The sequence below is a fragment of the Lissotriton helveticus genome, chromosome 2_2, assembly GCF_964261635.1.
Source record: "Lissotriton helveticus chromosome 2_2, aLisHel1.1, whole genome shotgun sequence".
Classification (NCBI taxonomy): domain Eukaryota; kingdom Metazoa; phylum Chordata; class Amphibia; order Caudata; family Salamandridae; genus Lissotriton; species Lissotriton helveticus.
Window position 1 is genome coordinate 106,944,478 of NC_136060.1, and position 24,332 is coordinate 106,968,809.

Below are 24,332 nucleotides of genomic sequence, written 5' to 3' on the forward strand. Positions count from 1 at the left end.
GAGCTGGAGCCACGCCGTCCCGGCCGCTTCTCCACAGCCCCGGGCGCTCGTCTGCAGGAGTGCGCTCGACAGAGGTCCGCTGCAAAACACGGAGGTGGCGGAGCGGGAAGGGCGGGCGGGCGACAGGTGATGTAAGAGCCGCCACCTGACCCCTGTGCGCTCAGGCGAGCGGGCGGAGGAGCTCAGTCTCACCGCGGGGCTCCCCTGCCTGCTCCTAGCCGCGCCCCCCCCCCCCCCGCCCTCAAAGGTCTCCAGATTTACGTTCGCTTCACAATTTATAGTTGCAAAGTGACACACGCTGCTTGGTATCACCCTGTTCCCCGACTCTCAATGTACTTTCTAGCGCCTGTCCAGTTTGATAACAGCAAATGGTTGCTACGTGGTCTCCAGCCCTCTCAGGTGGCTCTCATTGACGTCACTTGTAGTTACGCTCAGTGGAGTAACGCATCCGTAGCGATGCAAACTGCAGGATAGAAGCTGCAATCCTGGCGGGTGCATTCAGCCATTCATACTCCTGAGGCTTATACAATCAACAGGGCTTTAAGTGGGATGTAAAAACTGGGGGGTCTCTCAAACGGCCGTGGCCAATGTAATGAAGGGCGTCTTAAAAATACTTAAGCTAATAATCTGTGTTTAGCCTAGTGTGCCACCCAACTTGTATTTTGCTGTTTCTGTCATTGCATTCAGATATATGATACAACAAGTAACATCATACCTTCAACGAGTCAGGGCTATTGGCTTTGCCAGTGGTTGTTAGTGGTGTTCTTGCCTTCTGTGCCCCTGACGCGCAACGGTCTCTAGCTCACATGGCATTGCGTGTATCCCTTCTCTCTCTGCATCCCCGAGCCTCGATACCATGTGGGACGCTGGCTCTACCGACTGCACGCTTAATACTGATGCAAGGTCGCTGCCAGCTCTGCCTCTGAACCGCAGACTTACAATTACCACTGACCGAGTCAACATTACTGCTACAAGGTCTCCCGCGTTTCCTTTCCTGTAAGCCGGACCTATGAAGCGTATTTAAAGGAAACACGAATAAGGAAAGGAACTTTTCTGATATTCGTATTTTAAGGAGTATGGGGGGCGAGGTAGACGTATCTTTGAAAGCAGCACTTTATATGAGCAGGTCCTGACGGCTCTCAGTGCGTGCACTTCTCAACAGCGTTCATTGACATTAATGAGACAGTCCCGGCACTTCGGAACAGGGCCACTAAACCTAAGATGTAACAGCATTTAGTGGACATTGGTAGCACTTCTAAACAGAGCCACTTAGGAGCTTGGGAAGGTGTGTACTTCTCAACAGGGCCGCAGTGCATGAATAATGCAGACCGGCACTTCTTATTAGGCCTCAAATACGTGCACGGTAAAGTGCTCACAGTTTTAATCCATCCATACACCCATCCATGCATGCACCCATCCATGCATGCACCCATCCATGCATCCACCAACTCATCCATTCAAGCATTACAACAAGAGCCCGCAGCTCTCCTTCGTCTCTCCTCGCCCCCCTTCCCTGAGTCCGCAGCTCTCCTTCGTCTCTCCTCGCCCCCCCCTTCGTCTCTCCTCGCCCCCCCTTCCCTGAGCCCGCAGCTCTCCTTCGTCTCTCCTCGCCCCCCCCCTTCCCTGTGCCCTGCCCTGCTATTGTAAATGACAATACCATTTATTTAGGTTAAAAAAAAAAAACATAAAGAAAAATAATGTCAAGAGCAATGCCAATAGCTCTAACTTTCGCAAAGGCAAAACCATTGCATTGTAAATGCTTGTTTTGTGTTTTGGGGTCTTGCATTAGTCACAACATTTAGACTTCAGTCAAAAAATACATATATGATAGAATTATATGGTCTGTTAGCGAGCCCTCCTCACCCATTGATCTGCCTCAGTCATGTACGTTTTGCTTCCACCAACTACAGCTTACAGCTAGTAGGAATGGAGCACTCCATTAATCCTCTGGCTCCCTTCTTGAGTACTGCCTTGCGCGCTCTACTCTGAAATAAGTATCTGCTGTGGTAATATAAAATTATGTAGTGACTGTTGATACAGTTTCATTCACTCACCAATGCCTGGGTGATGCATTAGCTGTGTCACGGTTAGTGGTGGTGGTCTGGATTGCATTCAGATAGAAAGTGTGTTTCAGAGTTGTAAAGGCATAGAGATCCTCGGTTTTTGGGGGTGGGTAAGCTGATGATGCTTAAAAGCTGCTAGAAAAAAAAATCACAATTGGAAATGAAAGCGTGGATCAAAAAATGCTACTCTTGGCTAGTCTTGAAACAAACCTTTACAAAGCCAGTAGGTTTGGCCTTGGCAAGCTAGTGGGAGGGATAATGTGTTTTTTTTTCTTTCAATTGCAAGCATATTCTACAAAATAAAAAGGAAAGCAGCCGCCTAAACATGGTGGCAAAATACGTACAATAAAAAAAGCCCATATTTTAATTAGGACTTGCCACTGGTCAGCTGAAACTTCAACCTGGGCTGTTTCAGGAAAGAAAATGACAAATTTGTACTGGTAAGAATTCTTGAACAGTGGCACTTTAACACATAGCTATTGTATGCCAAACGGTAGTGGACAGCAAGACTGTGCCCTCATGTATTCATCTTGCTCGCTTAATCCAGGAAGCAAATGAGAAGTTCCTTTGAGTTTACTGTGAGCCCAGGTTGTGAGGTGGGATCGATGGACTTTAAAGCCCTGTTCCTGCAAATAAACAAGGTGGTGGTATCGATGCACCTTGGCGCACTTTAATGGCGTGAAGCACTATATAATTACACTACAGCACAATACAACCCAGCTGTACGCTGTGAATATCTGCCCAGGTACACCTCGTTAAACCAGAAAAGCAACACCCATGATGGGGTGTACATTTCAACCAGGAAGCTCCTTTTTAGGTCTCGCCTGAGCCAGCGCATGCACTACTCTGCAAGACATTTAGTAAGTGGGGTTTTCAAAGTGCTACCCCATGCTTTTGATGGCCTCGCGCTTGCGGTTACGCGCGTACCAGCTTTTACCGTCCAAAGCTCCATCTGGACCACGAACAGTTTCACTTTCACGTTCCACTTGCGCGTGCACACAACTTCCGTTCGCAGCCGCACGTCTTGTTTAAACAAACATTACCGGCTTGTTTTTAAGAAATTAATGGAGGGCGCAGTAACGGCGAGGGCAGGCTGCATTCTCGTCTCGGGTTACTTGTTTTAATTTGGCCTCCCTCTTTGCTTGTTGACTTCTGTTTACTTGTGAAATGAAACTTCGTCGAGTCGCTTTATCTCCGTTCCTCTTCCTTCACCACTCCCACAACACTGCTTCATTTGCTTCATGCCCCTTAATCTCCTGTGCCTCCCACTTACCACTTACCCCATCCACAACAATGCTCGCAGGACCCCACCACCCCTCCGAGGCCACTGGTATTTTGCTTGGTTTTTTGTTACTTTACTGTTTTGCTCGTATTTTTGTTACTTTACAAATGCTTTTCTTTATATAGCGCACCTCAGCAATGGGTTCTGCTTTGTGGCATGCATTTACAGCAGCAGACTGTGTTCTCTGTGTCTGTTTGTTTTATCCCAAGGAACCCACCTTCGTTGTCTCGGGGGCTTGTGTACTATTCACAATTGATTTTACAGCCCTGCAGACTGCCAACATAATGATACCAAGCTTGCAGGCAATCCTTTTGACTGAATATCCTTTGAGACCACTCACGGGATAATGCGCCCCCCCTGCAGCGCACTCTCTGTGACACAAATGGTCTACTTTTAAAGGGGAAAACTGAATGCAATTCAGTGGAGAAAACTGGTTAAGTGACATTTCATTTCCATCACTGGCAAACTGCAAATTTGCAAGGTTGTGTTCCGATGCATTTGGCTGCATTCACATGCCATCTCTGATATATCTGAGGATCTTCGTGTGTATCCTGAATGTGTCTTTCTGAGTTTTGGAAACCTGACTGAGACCCATAGTAAGATTCGCTAATGCCATTTGGAAACAAACCTAGTTTGTTCTCATTTCATTTACATAAATGGTCTTGGAGCGTTGAGTTTAATTAAAAAAAGATATTTAAATCCTGTGCAGTAGTACAAGAAAACTGATAGTCTGCACACTTTGTGTTAATGAATTTGGAGTCAGCAGTTCTAGACCTTTGTTGTAACTGGACTTAAATTAAATGACCATGGGCTGGTCATCTGATCTTACAGCGCATCACTTCCTTTATCGGCAAAACATTCAGAAAGAGAATCCACCTTCTGCAAGATTTTTAAACCTGTACAGTCCCAAATTTCTTCACAGACCTTCACCTTTGTGAAGACGAGACGCAGATCACACGCACAGATTGGTGCAGTAGGCACTCAGCCCACAGAGCAAGCTCATGAGAGATACAGACTGGACACCCAGTGAGCTGCTGCATCTGCAACAAGAATCAACTCATTCATATATTTGTCCAGTTCCTTTATGCTGCATAGAATGACATTGCTAACGGACGAAGTAACAGAGAAAATGTTATCAAAGAACGTGGAGCGATAGCGTTTCTTTTGTATGGTACTCGCAGGCTACCATATGAATCTTGGTGATGACATTTAGTTATGCTAACATTTAACCATTTGGCGCTTTAAGTGTGATTTTCAGTGTGTGTGTGTGTGCATGTGTGTGTGTAGAGGAGTGTGTGTGTGTGTGTGTGTGTGTGTGTGTGTGTGTGTGTGTAGGCGTGTGTGTGTGTGTGTGTGTGTAGGGGTGTGTGTGTGTGTGTGTGTGTGTGTAGGAGTGTGTTTAGGGCTGTGAGTGTGTGTGTGTGTGTGTGTGTGTGTGTGTGTGTGTAGGGGTGTGTGTGTGTGTAGGTGTGTGTAGAGGTGTGTGTGTGTGTGTAGAGGTGTATGTGTGTAGAGGTGTGTGTAGAGGGGGGGGTGTGTAGGTACCAAGCTCTGTGGTTAAATCCTGTTGAAGGACACCCACTCTCGATTTCTCTACTTCTCATGTTTTGCACCTGCTATTTAAAGTAATGAAAGTTTAAACACACGACTTGTTAATAAAAAAATAATCTCACTCCTTTGTCACATATCCTTTTCGTTAAATCGCTCAGCTCTTTGTGTTCACATCACTCACTCCCTTCTCCCTCACATGATTTTATCTCTTATCTCTCTCGCTCGTCCATTTGTTTACCATCTTTCTAAACTTTCTGCCCCTGCACTGACATCCATGCTGATTATTTTGTCACTTTTTGGCAGGCATTTCCTGTAGTTTATTGAACACCTTGCTGTCCTTGTTCTATCTGCTCCTAAAGGTTAGTGAAGGCCCCCTCAGTTTCCTTAATTTTACAGTGGTAGCTGTGGTTGCGCAGGCGATCAGGTGGTGTGATGCTTCATTTCAGATGCAAAGTAAATTAGGTTATTGCCTTTGGTATAGGTCAGCGTCCAGTCTGTGCTATTTATTGTAAGAAACTACGACAAACTGAAGTGTAGTTCCAGAGATGTAACTCAAATATGCTTTACATAGTGTCTTCTAACATAACCAGCATTGGCATAGCCAATAGGTCTCGCCTTTGGGACCTTATAAGTGTTTAGCCATGCAACAGTTGATGTTGTTGCACCAAGGATATTGTGCTGCATAACTAAATACTTATACGGTCCCAAAAGCGAGACCTATTGGCTATGCCAATGCTTGTTTTTAGGGTTTGGGACTCTCGTGGGGAAAAAACTTCCATGGAGGTGGGTGGCACTCTTTGAGGTGCTTGTGGTGATGTTTTTGAGGTTCAGCTTCCCGCTTCCTGTCACTGCATTTTGGAAGGAGATGTTACAGTTGTCCGGCTGCTGGCTGCTGATCTTATCACAGCATTGATGGTAGTTTTGGCATTGCAGGTCAGAGCCTGAGAGCTCAACCCATAGGCTCCACACAAGATCTGCAGGGAATGCGGAATGAAAATCTAACCTTAGTATTTTCTTTAAAAAGTAATTATTTTGTGGCGGAAAACCTGTGGCATATATAGAGCTTAGTTTCCTACTTTTCAACTATATGGAAGTTGCTGCAGCCTGTACTGGGCTGTGGATGTGTGTGAGGGAAGCATGCAATATTGCTGCCCATGTTGTGACAGAGGTGTCCCCCACTGCATGCTGTGCGCGATCGTGTGTTTGTTTGAAGGGGTGTAACTTGCGCTGCTACTGCCTGTACTTTATCCGTTTTGTTCAGGGCACAAGTCGGGGGTACACGCAGGTACACAACGTCCACCCACTCTTTTCACAGGGTGGACGTCTCCCGCCTGCCAAGAAGTAGGGCCCCACAGAAATATGCAGAACTTGTCCCTTGTAATTTGCAGACACCGGACATGTTCAGTAGTGCCTGCACATTGTCTGTTTTGAATTTCCAGTAGCAACTTGCAGGGAGTTTCTTTTGCATCTCCAGCTGGGCCGAAGTGAAGGGGCCATCCGGCCTCCTTTTGTTTGAATATCCTGACTGGAGGCGGCCTGGAACCTCACACTTGTAAATAACATGAAGGGGAAACAAAGGCACACAGCTTCTCTCTTCAAAAGTACTTGAGAGGCAGCTTTTGCCTTTGTTCAGTCCCTGTATATAACAGATGCATGCACTGTAATAATGTCAGGTGTGATGGTCAGTCCCAGTATTTGCACAATTACCAATTTCAACAGCACTTTTTTTTTAATTGGATCAGAGCTCTTTACGTAACATACATATTATATATTGACAATAAATCATGTACATTTGCAAATCAATGTACAAGATGAGTTACATGAGACAATGAGGGTTACAAGGTGTAGGAGTCGCATGTCCTTCATATCTCAGGGTCTTTTAGAAGGCTTACAATTTATGAACGGCAAGTAACAGGAGCTCTATCTTAAAAGCAATAACCCACTTTCCTATCTACATAAAATAAAAATCTGTCATCTGTGTGTTAAATGTTGTGCTTTGCAGGAAACACATTTACCTTCTCTACTACTTTGATTCAAATCTGGGACTTTACAAAACACAGTTCTCTCCAGCAAGTGCATTAACAAGAGTTATCTCACCATTATTACTGTACCCTGAGATTTACTGGGCACCTTCACAGCAGATGCCTTAACCCAATCAAATATTATAAAATGTAGACTTTGCAACCAATTAATAAGCATACCAGATCAACTACCATGCTTTTCCTTGTTGCCAATTTCTTTGTGGCAGGGTTTAAAAAAATAAATGTATTAGTTGAGGCCCAGACTTTGCATCAGGATTGCGCCACTTTTTTTAGCACAACCCCAACGACAAATCTCATTTGTTAAATCTTATAACGCTCTTAAATGTACTCATAATATATCTGATAAACAAATGTGAGAGGTCTTGATATCTGATGTCACTTCTTGTGATGTCACTTCCAGTGAGCTGTTTCTTTGATGCCATGTGCAATGTCTCGCGTCGTGACATCAAGCGCTGTGATGGCATGCGTCATGATTTCACTTGCATGCTTCCTAACCTGGTTAGTCCCTACATTTTTTTGTTTTTTAGGACGTGTGCCCTGGTTCAGTTGTACGCAGGGCTTTAAGTGGGCCGGGTCTCAAGGGGTCTGAGCACCGGCAGTTTTTTTCAGGGGGCCTCGAAACGGGTCTCTATCGGGCTCTGTTTTGAGCCCTGGCACAGGCGGTCCGTTTTTTTTTCCCCCCGGACTGCAGTGACAGCTGTCACTGCGGTCTGGAAAAAAGTGCCAGGGTGCCAGAGCCCGATCGAGACCCGTTTCTAGACAACAGGCACACCGATGTGCGCTGCCCACACTGCTTACTTCTCAACTAGTGGAGAAGTTACGACATGACGTCATGCAAGGTGAGCTGTAGGGGAAGGGAAATCCTTAAAGAGTCATTTTCTCTCTGGGTTTCCCTTCTCTTTTTGAAACTCAGGAGCAGCAACATTGTGTTAGGGTCACCAGGGCTTTAAGTGGAAGTGTTTTCAATGTTATATGTAACACGTCATAGTTGCAACTTATTTATCTTATGCAACTAATAACCATTGACAAAGCCAATAGTCCTGACTTGTTGTAGGTATGATGTTACTTGTTGTATATTATATCTGGATGCAATGACAGAAACAGCAAAATACATGTTGGGCGGCACACTATGCTAAGCACCGATTTTGAACATAAGTGTTTTAAAGCCACGCCCCTAATCACACTGGCCACGCCCCTTTGAGAGACCCCCCAGTTTTTTCATCCCACTTAAAGCCCTGGTTGTACGTACTTTATTTTAATGAGGCACAAGAAATCATTTACAACATACAAGTGACATATATCTGTTGGATTTTTAAATAGTTGTTAATCTTAATTTTGCTAAATTGTAGTTTTTCTGAGCGAAGCGTGTTTTGCCCCGCGATATAAAGCTCTCTGAGAAGAAAAGCTGGGGAGTGTTGGAATATTTGTCATTCCGCAGTGAGGGCGATGTTCCGATGAATAGCCGCATGGCCTTCCTTTTAGCCTTGCCGCAGGACGTAGAGCAGAGGCCCTTCTTGTACGTTCAGGAATTACACCGTGTGTTCCCATTTATAATTTGAGTGTGTCGCCTTCTGAACTTTTATTACTGCTCCGTTCTGTATTTCGTTGTCAAAAACCAACCACGTGTCTTGTGTAATCTGACTACTTTAAACCATCGTCTGCACTGATGACCGAGTGTGCAGACTTCAAACAACAGAAATCTGGCGTTTAATGGGTGCCCTTTTACACGCTCCCACCCGCTGCACTGCCCCTCCCCGCTCCCATTAAAATCACGTGATTCATCACGTTGACTCTCATTCTGTATGCAGACAATGTGGAAGGGGATGGTGAGACCACATTCCATCTTGCCTTTCCTCGGGCTCTTGTGAAGTCTCTGAGAAATGGCTTATAAGGATAGGTCACTTCAGAGAGCGTATTTACTACATTTTTTCATCAGTGGTTTCCGTTTGTCAAACTTCAGCAGATGTGTGAAGCTTCTAGCCTCCTCTCCTTCCTGTCTGATCTACAGAATGCAATATTCACACTTATTTTACGTAGAATAATTAACCTCACTTTGCCAACATCGGTTTCTGTGTTTTTCAAAATGTTTATTTGGAGAAGGGGCTTTGTAGAGACTCAAACATCCCCTACATCAGACGCGCAACATTGGGCTCAAAGGGCTTCTGCCCCCCCCCCCCCCCCCCCCCCCCCCCCCGTGGGTCAGCCCGGCTGAGGCAGCTTACCGGGCACACACACAGCCGCACCCGAGTACTTCACAGGTCTTTAAAAGACCATATACGTGGTAACGAGGCTTTGTTGTGTTTTCATCCTGTCTTAGAGCACCTGCATCTCCACTACCCCCCCCCAACTTTTGTAGCCCCCCCCCCCCCCCCCCCCCCCGAAATTGGGCTCTAGTTGCCCCTCTGCACTACATGGTGTACAGGCGTGTTTCCTTGCCTCAAATGGCTGACTACACCTATCTGGTATCTTGATTTGATTTTGGGCCCTGGCACCAGGTCGTGGACTTGTGTGACCTGGAGGGGCACACCCTCATTTACTGACGAAGAGGCCACTGTCCTTATAATGGGTTTAGCATAAAAAGGGGTGATAACAGCATACCCCGTTTCGAGAATACCTACTGTAATCAGATCATTCTATCTGAATCATTCTAGTGTAAGCTTACTGGTTCAATCATGTCAAATTCAGCTTCTACCTCCACAGCATCAGCACTTACTTCCTCTCCACCATCTACCCGGGCAGGGGAGGCAGACACACATGCCCCTGGCACTTCAGATACCTCCCTTGACAGCTAGCCGGATTCCCTTTGCACGAATAGCACCCTTGACAGCTAGCCGAATTCCCTTTGCACAAATAGCACGTCATGCACTGTACCGAACGGCGCCACTGCATTGCTGTCTTGTCTCCACTGGCTGGTTCCACTGAAGCATCCTCAAGTAGAAACCGAGGCTGGGAAAAACTTCCCACACTGCGGCTAGTGGATATCGACGATACCCTCTGGTTGCCCTTGCACCCGGGGAGGGGGGCCCACTCTGCACATCTGAACCCTCACCCTTGGCGGACCGCATCACACAGCCACATCAACGTGGATCGATCGCAAAGCATGGGTAGATTACGCCCCAATATGGCAGTCCGCTCCTGGTGGGCTCACCATCAACGGTCCCTGAGACCCATCAATCAGAAGGTGCGCACTTAAACTCAAGACAAGCTAGACAGGGTACTGGTGGCAATGGAACACTCAAGAGTCACCATGGTGGCCCAGTTTGGTTCCTTAACGGCAGAAATTTGGTTTCTGTGAGAGGATCGACAAAAGGTCGCAGATGAGGTCACAGATGGTGAGAGAACCATTGCTGCTTTGTAATCTCTTACAGCGGATCACTAGACGGCCATCCAGTACCTACGTGACCTAGTTTAATACCTCGAGGACAGAATAGAGGACCTGGAGGGGGGCTCCTGTAGGAGTAATAGTCTTATCCTTGCCCTGCAGGATGGAACAGAGGGATCAGACTCCCTGACCTACCTGGAGATCTGGTTTAAGACTTCTACTCCTGCTTCAGATCTCTCGCCCTTTTATTAGTTGGAGAGAGCCCACCGAGTCCCGGCGCGACACCCTCCTTCGGAGAGCCTCCTCCACCCAGTACTGGCAAACCTTTTGTACTTCAAAGCCCTGGATGCAATCCTCTGTGCTGCCAGACGAGCGTGCCCGCTACACGTGGAAGACAAGGTGATAATGCTGTTTCCTGACTACACCTGTGCGGTCCAGAGGCAGCATTTGTCTTTCCTGAAGAAGAGACTCTGCGAATTAGGCATGCCATACTACTTGCTGTTCCCTGCCCGCCTCAAAATAATGCTGGATGGCACCACCGTGTTCCTCACTGACCCAAAAGAGGCATCGGAATGGCGAATTGCCACCAAGGTGACATGTCGCGGATCCGGCCTGGGGTTACCTTCTAAGAAATAAGTTTGACGGTCCTTGAAGGGTGACTCAATGACCTGCTGCTCCTAATAGGGAGCATTTATGCCTTTGCACCAAACAAGAGGCCTACTGGGACATACTGTCAACTGCACTCGCCCCTAGGAAACAAATGCAAAAACAACAGTTGATGGACAGAATGCAGAACAATGTCATACATTCACCCCAATACAGAGATCTGGGCCTAAATCCATTGTTTTTTTGCACACCACCCCAGTTCAGACATGGCCATATGCAAATCAGCCTTGACCCTGTGCCGCATGGGAACAGTCCAGCCCGAACTGCCAAGCCATGTCTTCCCTGGACCGGAATCAAGCATCCTAGGACCGGTTTCTGGCGATCAGCGGTCATCAGCCAGGATAGCGTGACTCCAGTGGTGTGGAGAGCACGGGACTCCCGTCTGAGCATACCCGTCCCACTCGGGGTGACAAATGCAAAAACAACAGTTGATGGACAGAATGCAGAACCATGTCATACATTCGCCTCCGTACAGAGATCTGGGCCTAAATCCATCGTTTTTTTTGCACTCGACACCACCCCAGTTCAGACATGGCCATATGCAAATCAGCCTTGACGCTGTGCCTCATAGCAACAGTCCAGCCAGAACTGCACCTAGGAAACACTTGCCCGGGGTACTGGGGGGGAGACTTCAGTTGTGCACTAGACCTCACTCTGGACTGATCCCATCCTCCGCTATCTCTCTCCCATCCGCAGGCACAGACTGATCATTTCTATGCTTTGACCCAGCACTGGTCACTGACAGATGTCTGGCGCTCGCAGCAGCCTGGGGTCCGGCTGTACTCCTTCCACTCCATACCCCACAGCTTTTTTGTCATACCGAATCGCTTCCCTTGCTCACCTCTCCTTCTACCATCAAACTATTTGGGCAGAGTGATCTCGGAACATGATGCCCATGTGGAGACTGCCAAGGGACTGATTTGAGGACCCAGTCTTTCTAGCGGAGCAGGAAGCTTTTATCCAACACTGCTTTCTGAAAATAGTGGTGCAGTCGCCAAGGAGGCATTGGAGTGGGATGCCTTCAAGGTAGTTACTAGGGGCATATGCATCCAGAAGATTGTGGGAGTCCGGAGTACTCTGGAGCTGGAGATAGTACAGGCTGAGCGCTGTCTGGCATAACTGAGCAAAGAGCAAGTTAAGGACCCAACACTCACCACGCAGCACGGAAAGCCTAAGACTGATGCATACAATTCTCCTAGAAGACATGCAGCACTATAAATTTGTAGCTTGTACCTCTAGAGTGCATAGGGAAGTCGACAAAGCCGGCAGGCTCCTTGCATGGCTAATTATCCACGAGGCGACTGCTCACTCAATCACAGATGTGATGGACTCAGATGGCGCCACACATTACCAGCAGATGGTCATCTTGCAGGCCTTCTGCGATTACTATACCACCATTTACGGGACCCCTTCGACCAATTCGCCAAGCCCCACAGACAGTCCTGGCCAGCATCCCTGTAACTCTCAGTGAGTCACTAGAAGTGACAATCCCCACCACAGACGTGAAACGAGCGATTCGTGGCCTGGCCTTCAATAAAACTCTGGGCTGCCCCTAGAGTACTACAGTGCTTTCTTGTCACAGCTCCCCCCAACTTACAACCATGTAAGCAGCCGCACTCCACGCAGGTGAACTATCGCATTTGGTGCTTAAATCCCACCTGATCCCGCTTCCAAAGACTCACAAAAACCTACTAGATTAGGTTCCTATAGGTCCATTGCCATCCTAGGAGCGGACTATAAAATCCTGGGAAAGATCTTAGCGGACAGGTACACCCAAATTCTTCCATCTCTTATCCATGCTGACCAAAACAGATTTGTGCCTTGGCACAACATCTCCCAGAATATCCATTGGTTCATCCATGTCCAGGACAGGGTGCGGGCACCTTCCCGAGAGCAGCTTGCTTGGTCCTTGATTATAAAAAAGGCATTCAACACTTTAGAATGGCACTACCTCTTTACAGTACTCTCTCATAATGTGATAGAGCCTAAACTATTAGTGTAACCCGATTGTTGTACTCCAGACCCATCTCCTGAGTTGCCTCGTCTCTGCTTCCGTTCCCGGGCGAACGAGGCACAAGGCAGGGATGTGTGCTCTCCCTGCTCCTGGCGATGAAGTCCCTTGCCATACTCCTCTGCAGGGAGGGCCAGGATTGGGTCATCCAACTGGCGTATCGGACGCATGCGGTGTCCCTATATGTGGACGATCTACTCCTGTACTTGTGAGATATCACAATGGACCAAACCACCCTGGAAGACTTCGCCTCTGTGGATGGGCTGCGAGTTAACTGGACACAATCATCAGCATACTTGCTTTGCCCTGACCAACCGCTTCTTGAGCTGTGCATGGGGGACACCTGTATACTACGACATGCACAAGCCACCCATTACTTAACCTATATCACACCTCTGCTGACCTGTATGAAGGAAATCACCGTAAAGCCCTAGCGGGGATCAAAGCCCAAGCCCAATTTTGGCAGTCTCTGCCCCTAGCCGCCACGGGAAAGATAGCATTGGCGAAGATGGTGATCTTGCCCCGTCTCCTCTATTTTTTGCCAACCTACTGCTAATTCCTCCACGCTCATTTTTCAAAGCGCTGGACACTATCCTAACCAACCTGATCAGGGGTACTAAAAGGCACCGTGTAGCTCTAGCTAAACTGCAACTTCCAGACCGCGGTGACTTGGCGCCCCATAATTAGAGGCCTTTTCCTTGACATCGCAACTCCACTGGCTATCCCGCTGGATGGCAGGACGGTATCTGGGGCAAGCTACTGATAGCTACGGAGCAATCCCAGTAGCAACACTCGGGGATTTCCTGATCCTAAAAGCGCTGTCCATGGCCCATCTATGTTTCAGTGGCGTGGCCCTGTTTGACCTGCATTCACCGCCTCTCCTGAGCTACCCCAGCATATGCACCTACCCTTCCACTGGTAGGCCTGCCGCATCAGCCTGGGTACTGCACAACCAGGGCGTTGAGGGTTTGGACCGAGCATTCAGTGCAAGTTACAGATGACCTTTTTTCCCAACAACCATTTTCTACCCTTTGAGCACTTGGCAGAAGAGTACAGCCTTCCCCCAAGGCAATTCCTGTTGCATAGACCGCTCGCACACACCTTTCGCACACTCTGGGGCGTCACAGATGACGAATCTCCCACCCACTCAGTCCTTCAGTCCCTTTTAGTTATGGGCACTGGCAGACATCTCATTAAATGAATATATAAAGTAGTACGGGAGCTCACACTAGTTTCCCTCCTCCCATTGTGCCACAAATGGGAACAAGACATTTGGAGAGCGCTGCATGATAAGGAATGGGAAACGGCACTTCAATTCCCCAAAACTGTATCTCACAACTCGACCTTTAAAAGCATTAATTCCCACATATTTGATAGGGCGTACCTGACTCCAGCGCAGCTGAATCGCCATTTCCCTGACGCGCAAACATCTTGCCCATGCTGCCAAACCCGTGATGCTGATCTCAAGGACATGCTCTGGCCATGCCCAGCCTTACACAGCTACTGGCATGCTAAACGCACTACTCAGCAGGCTGTCACATAGCTCCTGGACCTCACCTGCTCGTTTGTCATTTTCATGTGGAGGAAACAACACAAGATTCTAGCTCGGTTTGCGTCCCTGACCCTCCTGCTGGCCAAAAGGACTATCGCGCTACACTGGCAATCTCCTACTGCTTCCTCAGTGGCAGCGTGGCACAGTGCGATGTGCAAGTGGGGGGCAGCTAAGGAGAACGTGCTCCGTTTTGAAGAAGTGAGGCATCTGTGCAAGTGCCTGATTTCCCCTCAATGGGCTTTCCTGTTGAAACAATTGCAGCAGGAGGTGAATGTGGATAGCCCTCCTCCCGAACACCGTGAACACCGTGCATGCACTGCCCCAGCTCTGTGGCCTAAGGGCTCGCTTCTGCTCTCATGCCCCAGGCCCACACTGGCCCCGCCGCAGACCCCTGCGCGGATTAATTTGGCAAGCATACTTTCTCCTCAGCCTGCCTTTCGGTTGGTTAGCGCAAGCTGTTTAAAAGGTTGCTACACCCACTCACTATGGCATATGGTGGGTGAGATCTTACCTAATGTACGAGAAAATGATTGAGATGTGTAGGGCTCTAAGAACCACTGTGGTGCTTCAGTGCCATGCCTGGATAAAGTCTTCCCCGGAGATGTCCAGACATCCTTGATGGATATGCCGTTTAATGGCTCCTGCCATTTTGGTGAAAAGGCTAATCGAGGGCCAGAGCATTTAAAGGAGAGTTGAGCCACTGCACCCTCTTTGGGACTTCCAGTTCCAGTCAAGTAATCTCTCGCCTTACCCCCAAACCCCTCCCCCACCACCATCGGTTTAATCATTTCCAGTGATATGCCAGGTGCTTGGCCTATCAGCAACATCTAGCTCCACCACCTGCATAGCACTTTCAAGAGCGGTGCCATGGGCCCAACAGACAGTGACCTTACCACCCGAGCAGCATTCGTCTCAATCATCCACTGCTCCAGTCACAACCTCTAAGCCTTTTCAGTGCATCCTTACAGTGCACAGCAACCGGTAGGAGGCAGGAGCAGCCGCTTCCTGCAGACGTTGTCCACACATTACATCTGAAAAATGGGTCCTGCAGAATGTCCAATGGGTATATGTCCTGCGGTTCCTTTTCGACCCACTGCACTTGCCACTTAGATCAAACCACTTCTCATAGGACCATATGGCCATTTTTGGCCAAAAGAGCCTGCACTTCCTGGCATAAGAAGCCATGGAGAGGGTACCGGCCTTGGATGTAGGGACTGTGCCACTCCCGCTACCTCCTTGTGTCTAAGAAAGATGCAGAGCAAACACAGAGATGATGGACGGAGTGCTGAAACTTTTCAGACGCTGACCCCCAGTCACAGATCTGGGTTGAATCCATTATCATTCTTTAGCCCCTGTACTGGGGTGAATGTATGACATTGTTCTGCATTCTGTCCATCGATTGTTCTTTTTGCATTTATTGTTCTTTTTGCATTTGTCACCCCGAGTGAGACGGGTATGCTCAGACGTGAGCCCCGTGCTCTCCATGCCACTAGATTCAAGCTATCCTGGTTGAGGAGGGCTGAAAGCCCGAAACCGGTCCAGGGAGGACCTGGCCTGGCAGTTCGGGCTGGACTGTTCCCACTGGGCGCAGGGTCAAGACTGATTTGCATATGGCTGGGTCCAAACTGGAATGGCATGGTGAGCAAAAAAACAGATGGATTTAGGCCCAGATCTCTGTACTGGGGTGAATGTATGACATTGTTCTGCATTCTGTCCATCAATTGTTCTTTTTGCATAAGAAAGATGCAGGCCTTCAACCTATCTTAGATCTTCACCCTCAACACTTTCCTGCATAAGGAAAAATAAAAAATGTTCAACCTGGCTCAGGTTCTCTCTGCCTTGGACCCCAGAGACTAAATGGTGGCATTGTACCTGCAAGACGCTTATTTTTTCATCCCTGTCCGGCTCCGCAGTTGCCACCAACATTTTGTTTACTGTGCTCCTTTATTGGCTCACCAGTGTTATATTGCCAGGTTAGGCCCTTGTAGTGAGGCAGATTATTCCTTACATTGTCTTAGAAAATAACATTTCAGAGATGAACTTTTGCACACATTTGCATGCACGACAATGTTGGATTTGTTTCTCTGAAACTACTTTGTTTTACACATACAGATTCGCACAACATTATCACATGCCTTGACAATCATGTACTAGGCCTCTCCACGCACTAGGTACAAAAGTCGTCCTATCTTCATCCACGAGGCAACAGAGCTATCCACATATCCATAACATAACTAATCTGACACGAACATCACAAAGGCTGTTTTTTATTATAAATAATAGGCATCCCGATAGTTTGGTAGAGGAGGCACTTCGGCAGACACCGAAGGTCCCTGCATGCTGAGAAATCACTACGCATCTGTCTGACATTCCGTGAGACGTGTCCAACTTGAAACAAAGACGGGGTCCTTCACACTCTCCTATCAGATAATGGGGTTGCATTGTCCCTATGGGGGGGGGGATTCTTGGCTCTACACCTACACACATTCCTGAGGAATCGGGGTTGTCCTGTTCAGGGGTTGCCAGAAACAGTTTGCTCCCTGGTAGGTTAGGAGGGCTTACAGTTGTGCTGTGAGCCAGCTGATCTATAGGCCAACATATCCTGCAGGGGTGTCCGGAAACAGTCTTGACACCAAGCCCTTAGTTAATGTTGTCCAAACAATGCGCTGATCCTACGGATTAGTAGGAACTACACAACACCTATGCCGGTGAATGTTCACACAGATGATGGCAGTTATCACTGGGGTACCAGCCTTCCCCTACCTCGAAGGCTGGCTTTTGATAGTGACCTCCACACAGTTCATAGCAGACCACCTCTTGACATTAATGGGTTTCACAATCAACCTGCCAAAAGTACACCTAGCTCCTTCACTGAGGCTTCTTTTCAGCTGAGCCATCCTGGATATGGTGCGCTTACGAGCCTTTCTTTCAGAACAAGTCCAGGACATTTGGGCTATGCTCCCAATGTCCAGCCTCTGCCCATGTCACAATGAGGATGGCTGTGAGGCTTCTTGGCAAACTTGCTTCCTGCATCCTACTTGACGACCATGCCAGATAGCACATCCGAGCTTTGCGCTGTGACCTGTGGGCCCAGCTGCAAAGGAACTTATCAGATTTTCATCCAGGTGTTGGAGCAAACTACAAAAAGCCAGCACTGGTGGTTGCTAAACTCTCAGTTGAACCAACGCCATAACCCTCAAACTGCCCCACCCAGAGTTGACAGTGGTGATGGATGCATTGCTACTGGTTTGGGGAACTCATCTGAAAGCGGTGGAGAGCCGAAGAGTTTGGTCTCAAATAGAGATCCGCCTCCACATCAGTGTGCTTGAGTTGCTGGCAATTCACTTGAGGTTGAAGGTCTTATTGCTCTCTGTCAAGGGGCAGCTGGTGCAGGTTCTCATAGTAAACACTTCCACCTTGTGGTACTGTAACAAGCTGGGTACAGTGTGATTCTGGTTCGCCAAGAGGCTGTAGAACTCTGGAACTGACTGAATTGGGCCTCCTACCACAGTAGCATGGCAGTGTCCTGCACCTGAGCCAATGCAACCTGCACCTCTATGCATTGAAATTGAACGATGTCAAATCATCCTTGTAATCTTCCTCCTGAGGTCTTTGATGTCATTTTGGCAGTTAGCCATCTTAAAAAGGGAATCTGTGTATGCAGGGCGCTGGGACAAATTTGTAGCTCGGTGGGGTACCAGCCAGTTCGACCCATTGCAGACTAAACTGTTGGATGTGATGTGTTTTGCTTTGCTTTGTTTTCGGCCCAGCAAGGTCTTGCTCTAGGCACAGTTAAGTTTAACTGTTTGCAATTTGAGACTTTTTACATTTGCTGGACCAACTGTCTCTGTTCAAATCACTGGTTGTGATGTTTTTTCCTAAAAGGTTTGTGATGCCACAGCGGAACGTACATCTTCTTTTTATACTTCTATCTAATGTGTGCCCCTTTTGAACCACTGCACAGTTGTCCATTGTGCCTACTGAGTCTAAAAACAGTCTTCCGCGTTGCAATAATATCCTCACGTTAGGTGAGTAAACTTCAGGCCGTTTGTCTACCCTCTCTCTACTACCTTTTTTCGGAACAAACTGATAAGTACTCAAGCTGCGTTTCTACCAAAGGTGGTTGTGCATTTTCATGCAGGACACGCCTTCATCCTTCCAAACTTCTGTGCACCTCATACCTCGAAAGAGCGACTCTATAGTTTGGACCCCATGAGAGCACGCAGCTTTTACATCAATCATACCAAAGAACATCGGGTGGATGGCCAGCTCTTTGTGGGGTTTTCTAGGGCGAAAAAGGGAAAGGCAGTGCAGAAGTAGGCCTCTGCATTAAGATCCGCTATGCACTGGCTAAGAAGCAGTGTCCAGAAGGCCCCTGGGCACTCTCTGCCAGGACTACTACCACTGTGTTGGCACTCTGAGTGCCTGTTTTGGATAGCTGTCGGGCAGCTACGTGGGCATCCGGGCACATGTTTATGAAGTACTACTACCACAATAGTCCGGTCAGAAGTGGACTTTTGCTCACTCAGTCCTGCAGGACTTTATAGTCTGAGTCTTTTCACAGACCCACCACCTTGGGAGGTAGTGCTTTGGCACTTATTCAGAAGTATCCATCAGAAGAACAAGTTACTTTCCTTCGATAATACTCTTTCTGGTGATACTGTATTTAAGTGCAGATTATTCACTGTCCTCCATCTCCTTGTTCTGTGGTATGGTCCCTTCCATCCAAAATGATCCGAATCTAGGAATCTGCACACTAGTTATTTCTACTTGCTGATGGGCTTTGCCTCTGAATAGTTCATGAAATGAGAGTGCGGAAGAGTTAATGAAATAAACTGAAATCTGCATGTATGAATGCTGGTTACATGTGGCCCTGTTCATCACTTCTTGAGCAGAACTATGTCAATGCAGTCGCATAGCACCATCGACCAGCATGCAGGAGTACTGCTTTTAAGTTTTCCGGATCCAGTCTGGCACTCGAGGAAATTCACAAGTTAAGTAACCTATGGTTAGATATAGATATCCACCAGAAAGCGCATTACCAAAGAAAGATAAGTAAGTTGTTCTACAGGCTGTCAACTATCAGTTATGATGTTTGTTTATTTATGAGCATTTCTGAGAGCTACGGAACACTTTGTGTAGACAGCTTTACAGGCCGTACATAAACATACACAATGGCATCAATAAATAAATGCAAAAACATGTCTAAAGAAGCTGACTAATGCAAACTGATAATTTAATACTGAAAAATATGGGCTATATATAGGTATAGGTACAATTTATGTACCCGAGAAAGGATGTTGCCACTCTGATGTTGCCATACATCTTCATCTGATCAAACATGATGTTGCTGAATATCTTCATTCCTATTGTGAAGGTAATCAAAAAATAAGATTGACTAAACCTGCTTAGCTCTGTTAAAGGGGAACGGAGAGTAGCATGAACTAATTAGTGTCATTTTTGCAATTTCTACCTTCACAGAATAAAAAATCTTATGAATGAAACTCCTACATCATATTCTCTTGTCATCATGTACAACGATGTCATTTACGGTGTACGGGATCCTTATGGCAATCGCCCACTCTGCATCGGTCGTCTTGTAGATGGAAAAGGTAAAAAGAAAACTAGTAGAAATGAATGCAAATCGTTTTTTCTGTGTAGAAAAATAAAAAGACCTGTTTCTTTTAGTCAAATGCAATGTTGGTAACTACACTTGTAGTTGGTAAATCTGAGAATTGAAAAATATGGTTTTGAATAGAAAAGATGCACAGGGGGGCTGAATTTAAGGAATGCCTTCTTGGCTGAAAAGGTTATTTTGCCTCCAAGCAAAAAAAGTTCAGGTTGTCTTAAAGTAAAGGGGCTCTTTCCTTCTAAAGTCAAGGAAAGAAAGCTTAACTTTCTACATCAACAGTGTTGGTGCCCTCAAACAAGTGTGAGAACAAACTCCTCTTTATGGTTTGAGAGGTGGCAGATAGAAACTCTGGATAATGCACGGAAAATGTTGTCACTGTGGATGAGAGACTATTTTTCAGCCTCTGGTGTCTCAAGAATAGATCGGTGCTGGTTTGAGGTACCAGAACCCCATAATAGCAATGGGACTGGCAGACAAAGAAAGTGCACAAACTCCACTCCTAACACCGAGGGTCACCACACAAGCCGGCCCCTAGTATAATAGATGGAAGAATCCACAGTATGTATTGAGCTTTACATTCTGCATCACCTCACCTGGTGAGTTGCTGAGGTTACAGAGTGTTACAGCACAGCAAGACACATTTTCAAGGCCCCAAAAGGTAGTTTTGGGAGCAGGACCACTGATGAAAAAGGTCTGCAAAGTAGCCATGTTTACTAGGTGGCAGAGAGACTGAATGTAAATGAGGAAAAAGAGCCCACCAAAGCTAACCATGATAAGCAGCATGGTGGCATTATTTAAAGGGTTGAATTTTCTTAGCACATTTTCTCAGTGAAATATGTGCAGAGTTGTTCACATGTTTCTTTTTTGGGGTGGGGGTCATAGTCTGTTTTGAGTACGAAACAGATTTTGAATATTGCCAGATCAATAAACATATGACATTAGGCGAGGACTTTATTTTGCTGATGGATGTAAGTGGGTTCTGTATAGGTGTTAATGAATTTGTATTCTTTTTTTAGTTTCCTGAGGTTGAATTGTAGTTGAGGCATTTTTGACTTTCTCCTCACATTTTCCACTTTTTAGCATGATTTTTGCTTTGGCTAATAATTCAGCAAACCATAGTTGACTGGGTAATGATTTTCTCGTAGTCACTAATAGGGTTTTGACGTTCGTGTAGAGAGTAAAATACTTGAGTCTGTGAATAATGAGTTCTAGAAGACAGAAGTGTTTTTTTTTTTTTAACTGAATGAATAAGGCTTCTGGTTTCAGGTACTATAGTGTGTGGATTGAAGTTAAAACTGGATAGCCCAATTTAATCGAGGGGGGGGAAGAGCAGACTCTCTTGGCGTCATTGAATCTGGGGTCAGTTATTTTTCCTTTTGTGTGCGAGGGGAAGGTGACAATTTGCCCGAAGTGTAGTGAAGTTGGATTGTTTAGTGCCAGAAATGTTTGCTGTTTGTATTACCCCATTAAATGTTGAATTCGCCTAGACCTATATTGAGTTGAGAAGATCAGTTATGAGATGTTGCATTACTCTTTGGTGGGTGATAACATTGGTGTATGCATTAGGTGGTGGGTCCGAGGTTTATGGATAATTTCAGGCATTCAAAAGGCATCATAAACTTGTGCAGAAGTTACCATGCAAATTATGTTTTTCTTAATACAACTTCGTCCTATCCCACTTTGTGTTGTCTTTCTACTCTGAAAGTTGTGTAATTTTGTAGAACGAGGATATCGAGAATTATATTGGCCTGTTCATTCAAGCATGATTCTATGATAGAAACTGCATTGTTGTTATGATCTGTATTATGTCATTACAATGTGAGTTTGTCAATCTAACGTTTAGAAGCACACACAAAAGGTAATTGTTAACTGTACCTGCGTGGAGGATTTTTCAGTGGTCCTTTAGCCAATGTGGTTAGTAAGGTTAGTGCTTTTCCGATGGTCTTGTCTTTCATTATCTTTCGTTTTTGATGACAGGAATATTGTGAATGGTGGGGTGGTGATTGTCTTCATCCGAGACTGGTGTGAGCTTTCATCTAGTATTGGTATGGTCTACTGAAGAGGGTAACATGGTAAAGGGACTTAAGAGTGATCGTATGTGGGAGGGACATGACTAACGAGAAGTGAGGGCCAAGTGGGTCATGGTACCCCATCCCTCCCATAACAGTGATAATAAAAAGCATATTACACTCTTAGCATCTGCATATCTGGTTAATGCCATGGCATTCTTCATGGGTTATTTGTTATTTAAAAAATATTTAACCTTGTTGCAAGGTGTTGTACAATGAGGTAAAATTACAGTGAGGATGCGTCCTGACTATCAGGAGAGTTGTCTTTCTCTGGAACCCCCGTCCCCTAAATATGGAGTGTCTATATAGATTTCCTTATTCCCCAAGGGAAGTTTTCTTATTGGTCACCTATTCCCTTGGCGAAAAGGAAAACCAATACTTGTCTCTTACTCTTTTCTGTAACCCGTTATGCTCATCTAGATTTAGTGTTGAGTCCGACAACTCCTGTTGTCCACAGGAGTTATTTGTAGTTGCAGACAGTAGTAGAGACACACATTTGATTTTTTTTATAATGACTAGGTATTTGTGTACAGTCAGCACACAGACCTTGTGTGTGATAAAAAGAACTATTATTATTTCAGCAGCCATCATATAAAACAAAATGAATATTAGAACAACCTAAATCATTATATATAGCACATTACCTATCTTTGTATCCATGTTATGGTTCAAAATTATGGTTTTGGCTGAAGTGTCACATGATCTGTTTTATGCCAAGCCATGTATTATCCCCACATACATCAGATAAGCTTTGTAGTTTTACATCTGCTCTCTGGCATTCTCCATAAGTATACAAACAGAAAGGTCAAAAGAGCACAATCCTATATGCAAATAGAAAACAAGTGACTTATTAATCACAAAAGTTTGTATAGCAAGGGATGGCACAAGTCCAGATCTTAGCGTCAATAAATCTTCCTTCTTGGACAGGATACAGAAGCAAAAAGTCCTTATTTGTTTGTTATTCCGTTTACTCAAGAAGCATCATAGAAAATAGCCAAAGCATCAACAGAAACAGCCAACACATGTTTGGTCGGTACAACAAATCCGTACCACGACTTTCTCAAGGCTAAATAGATGAATAAAACCGTGACAACACGGGGCCTGGCTTGTTGATCAGAATTCGAAGAATCTTGTCTTGAACCTATATTACATATATTGGTGATGAGCACTGGAAAGCTGTCTTCGAGATGATAATGAAAAGTAAATAGTAAATCTATCTTGACAGAAGCTGGTTCCAACCCATCCAATGTAAAAGAACTAAGCTGTCTTTGTAGAATGATCGTGATCCACAGACATGACGCATAACAAAGTCTTGGTAAACGATATATGATAGACAGCAAGAGAATATCTGTAGTATAAACCCCGAAATGTAGATAAAACACCAATCACAGGTAATAGAATGGTATAGGTGAGCACACGTCTTGAAGTCAATACTTGAATGGCCGAGCCGCAAAAATGTCTAAGGGCTAGGAACGAGCGTGGCGGTCCGCATGATAACACGACTGATAACACGACTGGTCGTGTTATCATGCGGACCTTTTTGCTTCTGTATCCTGTCCAAGAAGGAAGATTTATTGATGCTTTGATCTGGACTTGTGCCATCCCTTGCTATACAAAGTTTTATGATTAATAAGTCACTTGTTTTCTATTTGCATATAGGATTGTGCTCTTTTGACCTTTCTGTTTGTATGTGTAAATTTGCCAACCTTTTAGATTGGTAATAGTCACCCCTGGTAGTGAGTGACAGTGGTCTCCGTAGCACTCCGACTAGATTAGAGTTGTCACATCATATTGGAAGCCCGGGATATTTTCTCTGTAAGTCATAAGTGAATGTGCGGTTATTCCCGTTCGGGAAACGCCACTACCAAATAGTTTTTATTATTCTCCATAAGCAACCAGTCTTCGTGGCTTCCCTTCCCTAATTCTTAGGACTCTTTATACCTTCTTCCACATTGATCCTCTGTAGAAAGGAGGAAGAGGTTGTGTTTTCAGCCTCTTGCATCTTTATTGCTGCTTGAACAATACCTTAGTTAGACATATCCAAAAGGAAGGCAATTGGATGAAGGCATGCTTCTTTTCACATTAGCTCTGTGCTCGGCCGGTTGACCTTGCCATGTTATTGCAAGGTCGGAGCGACCCTTG

General features: G+C 46.0%; 1 protein-coding gene across 1 annotated transcript in view; it reads left to right on the plus strand.

The window, feature by feature from the left end:
• Positions 1 to 24,332, plus strand: part of PPAT (phosphoribosyl pyrophosphate amidotransferase) — a 334,080-nt gene that overhangs the window by 202,275 nt on the left and 107,473 nt on the right. Inside the window, exon 5 of the mRNA XM_078678160.1 lies at positions 19,971 to 20,101. Within this exon, the coding sequence (XP_078534286.1) occupies positions 19,971 to 20,101 (131 nt within the window). The remainder of the gene's footprint in view (positions 1 to 19,970; positions 20,102 to 24,332) is intronic.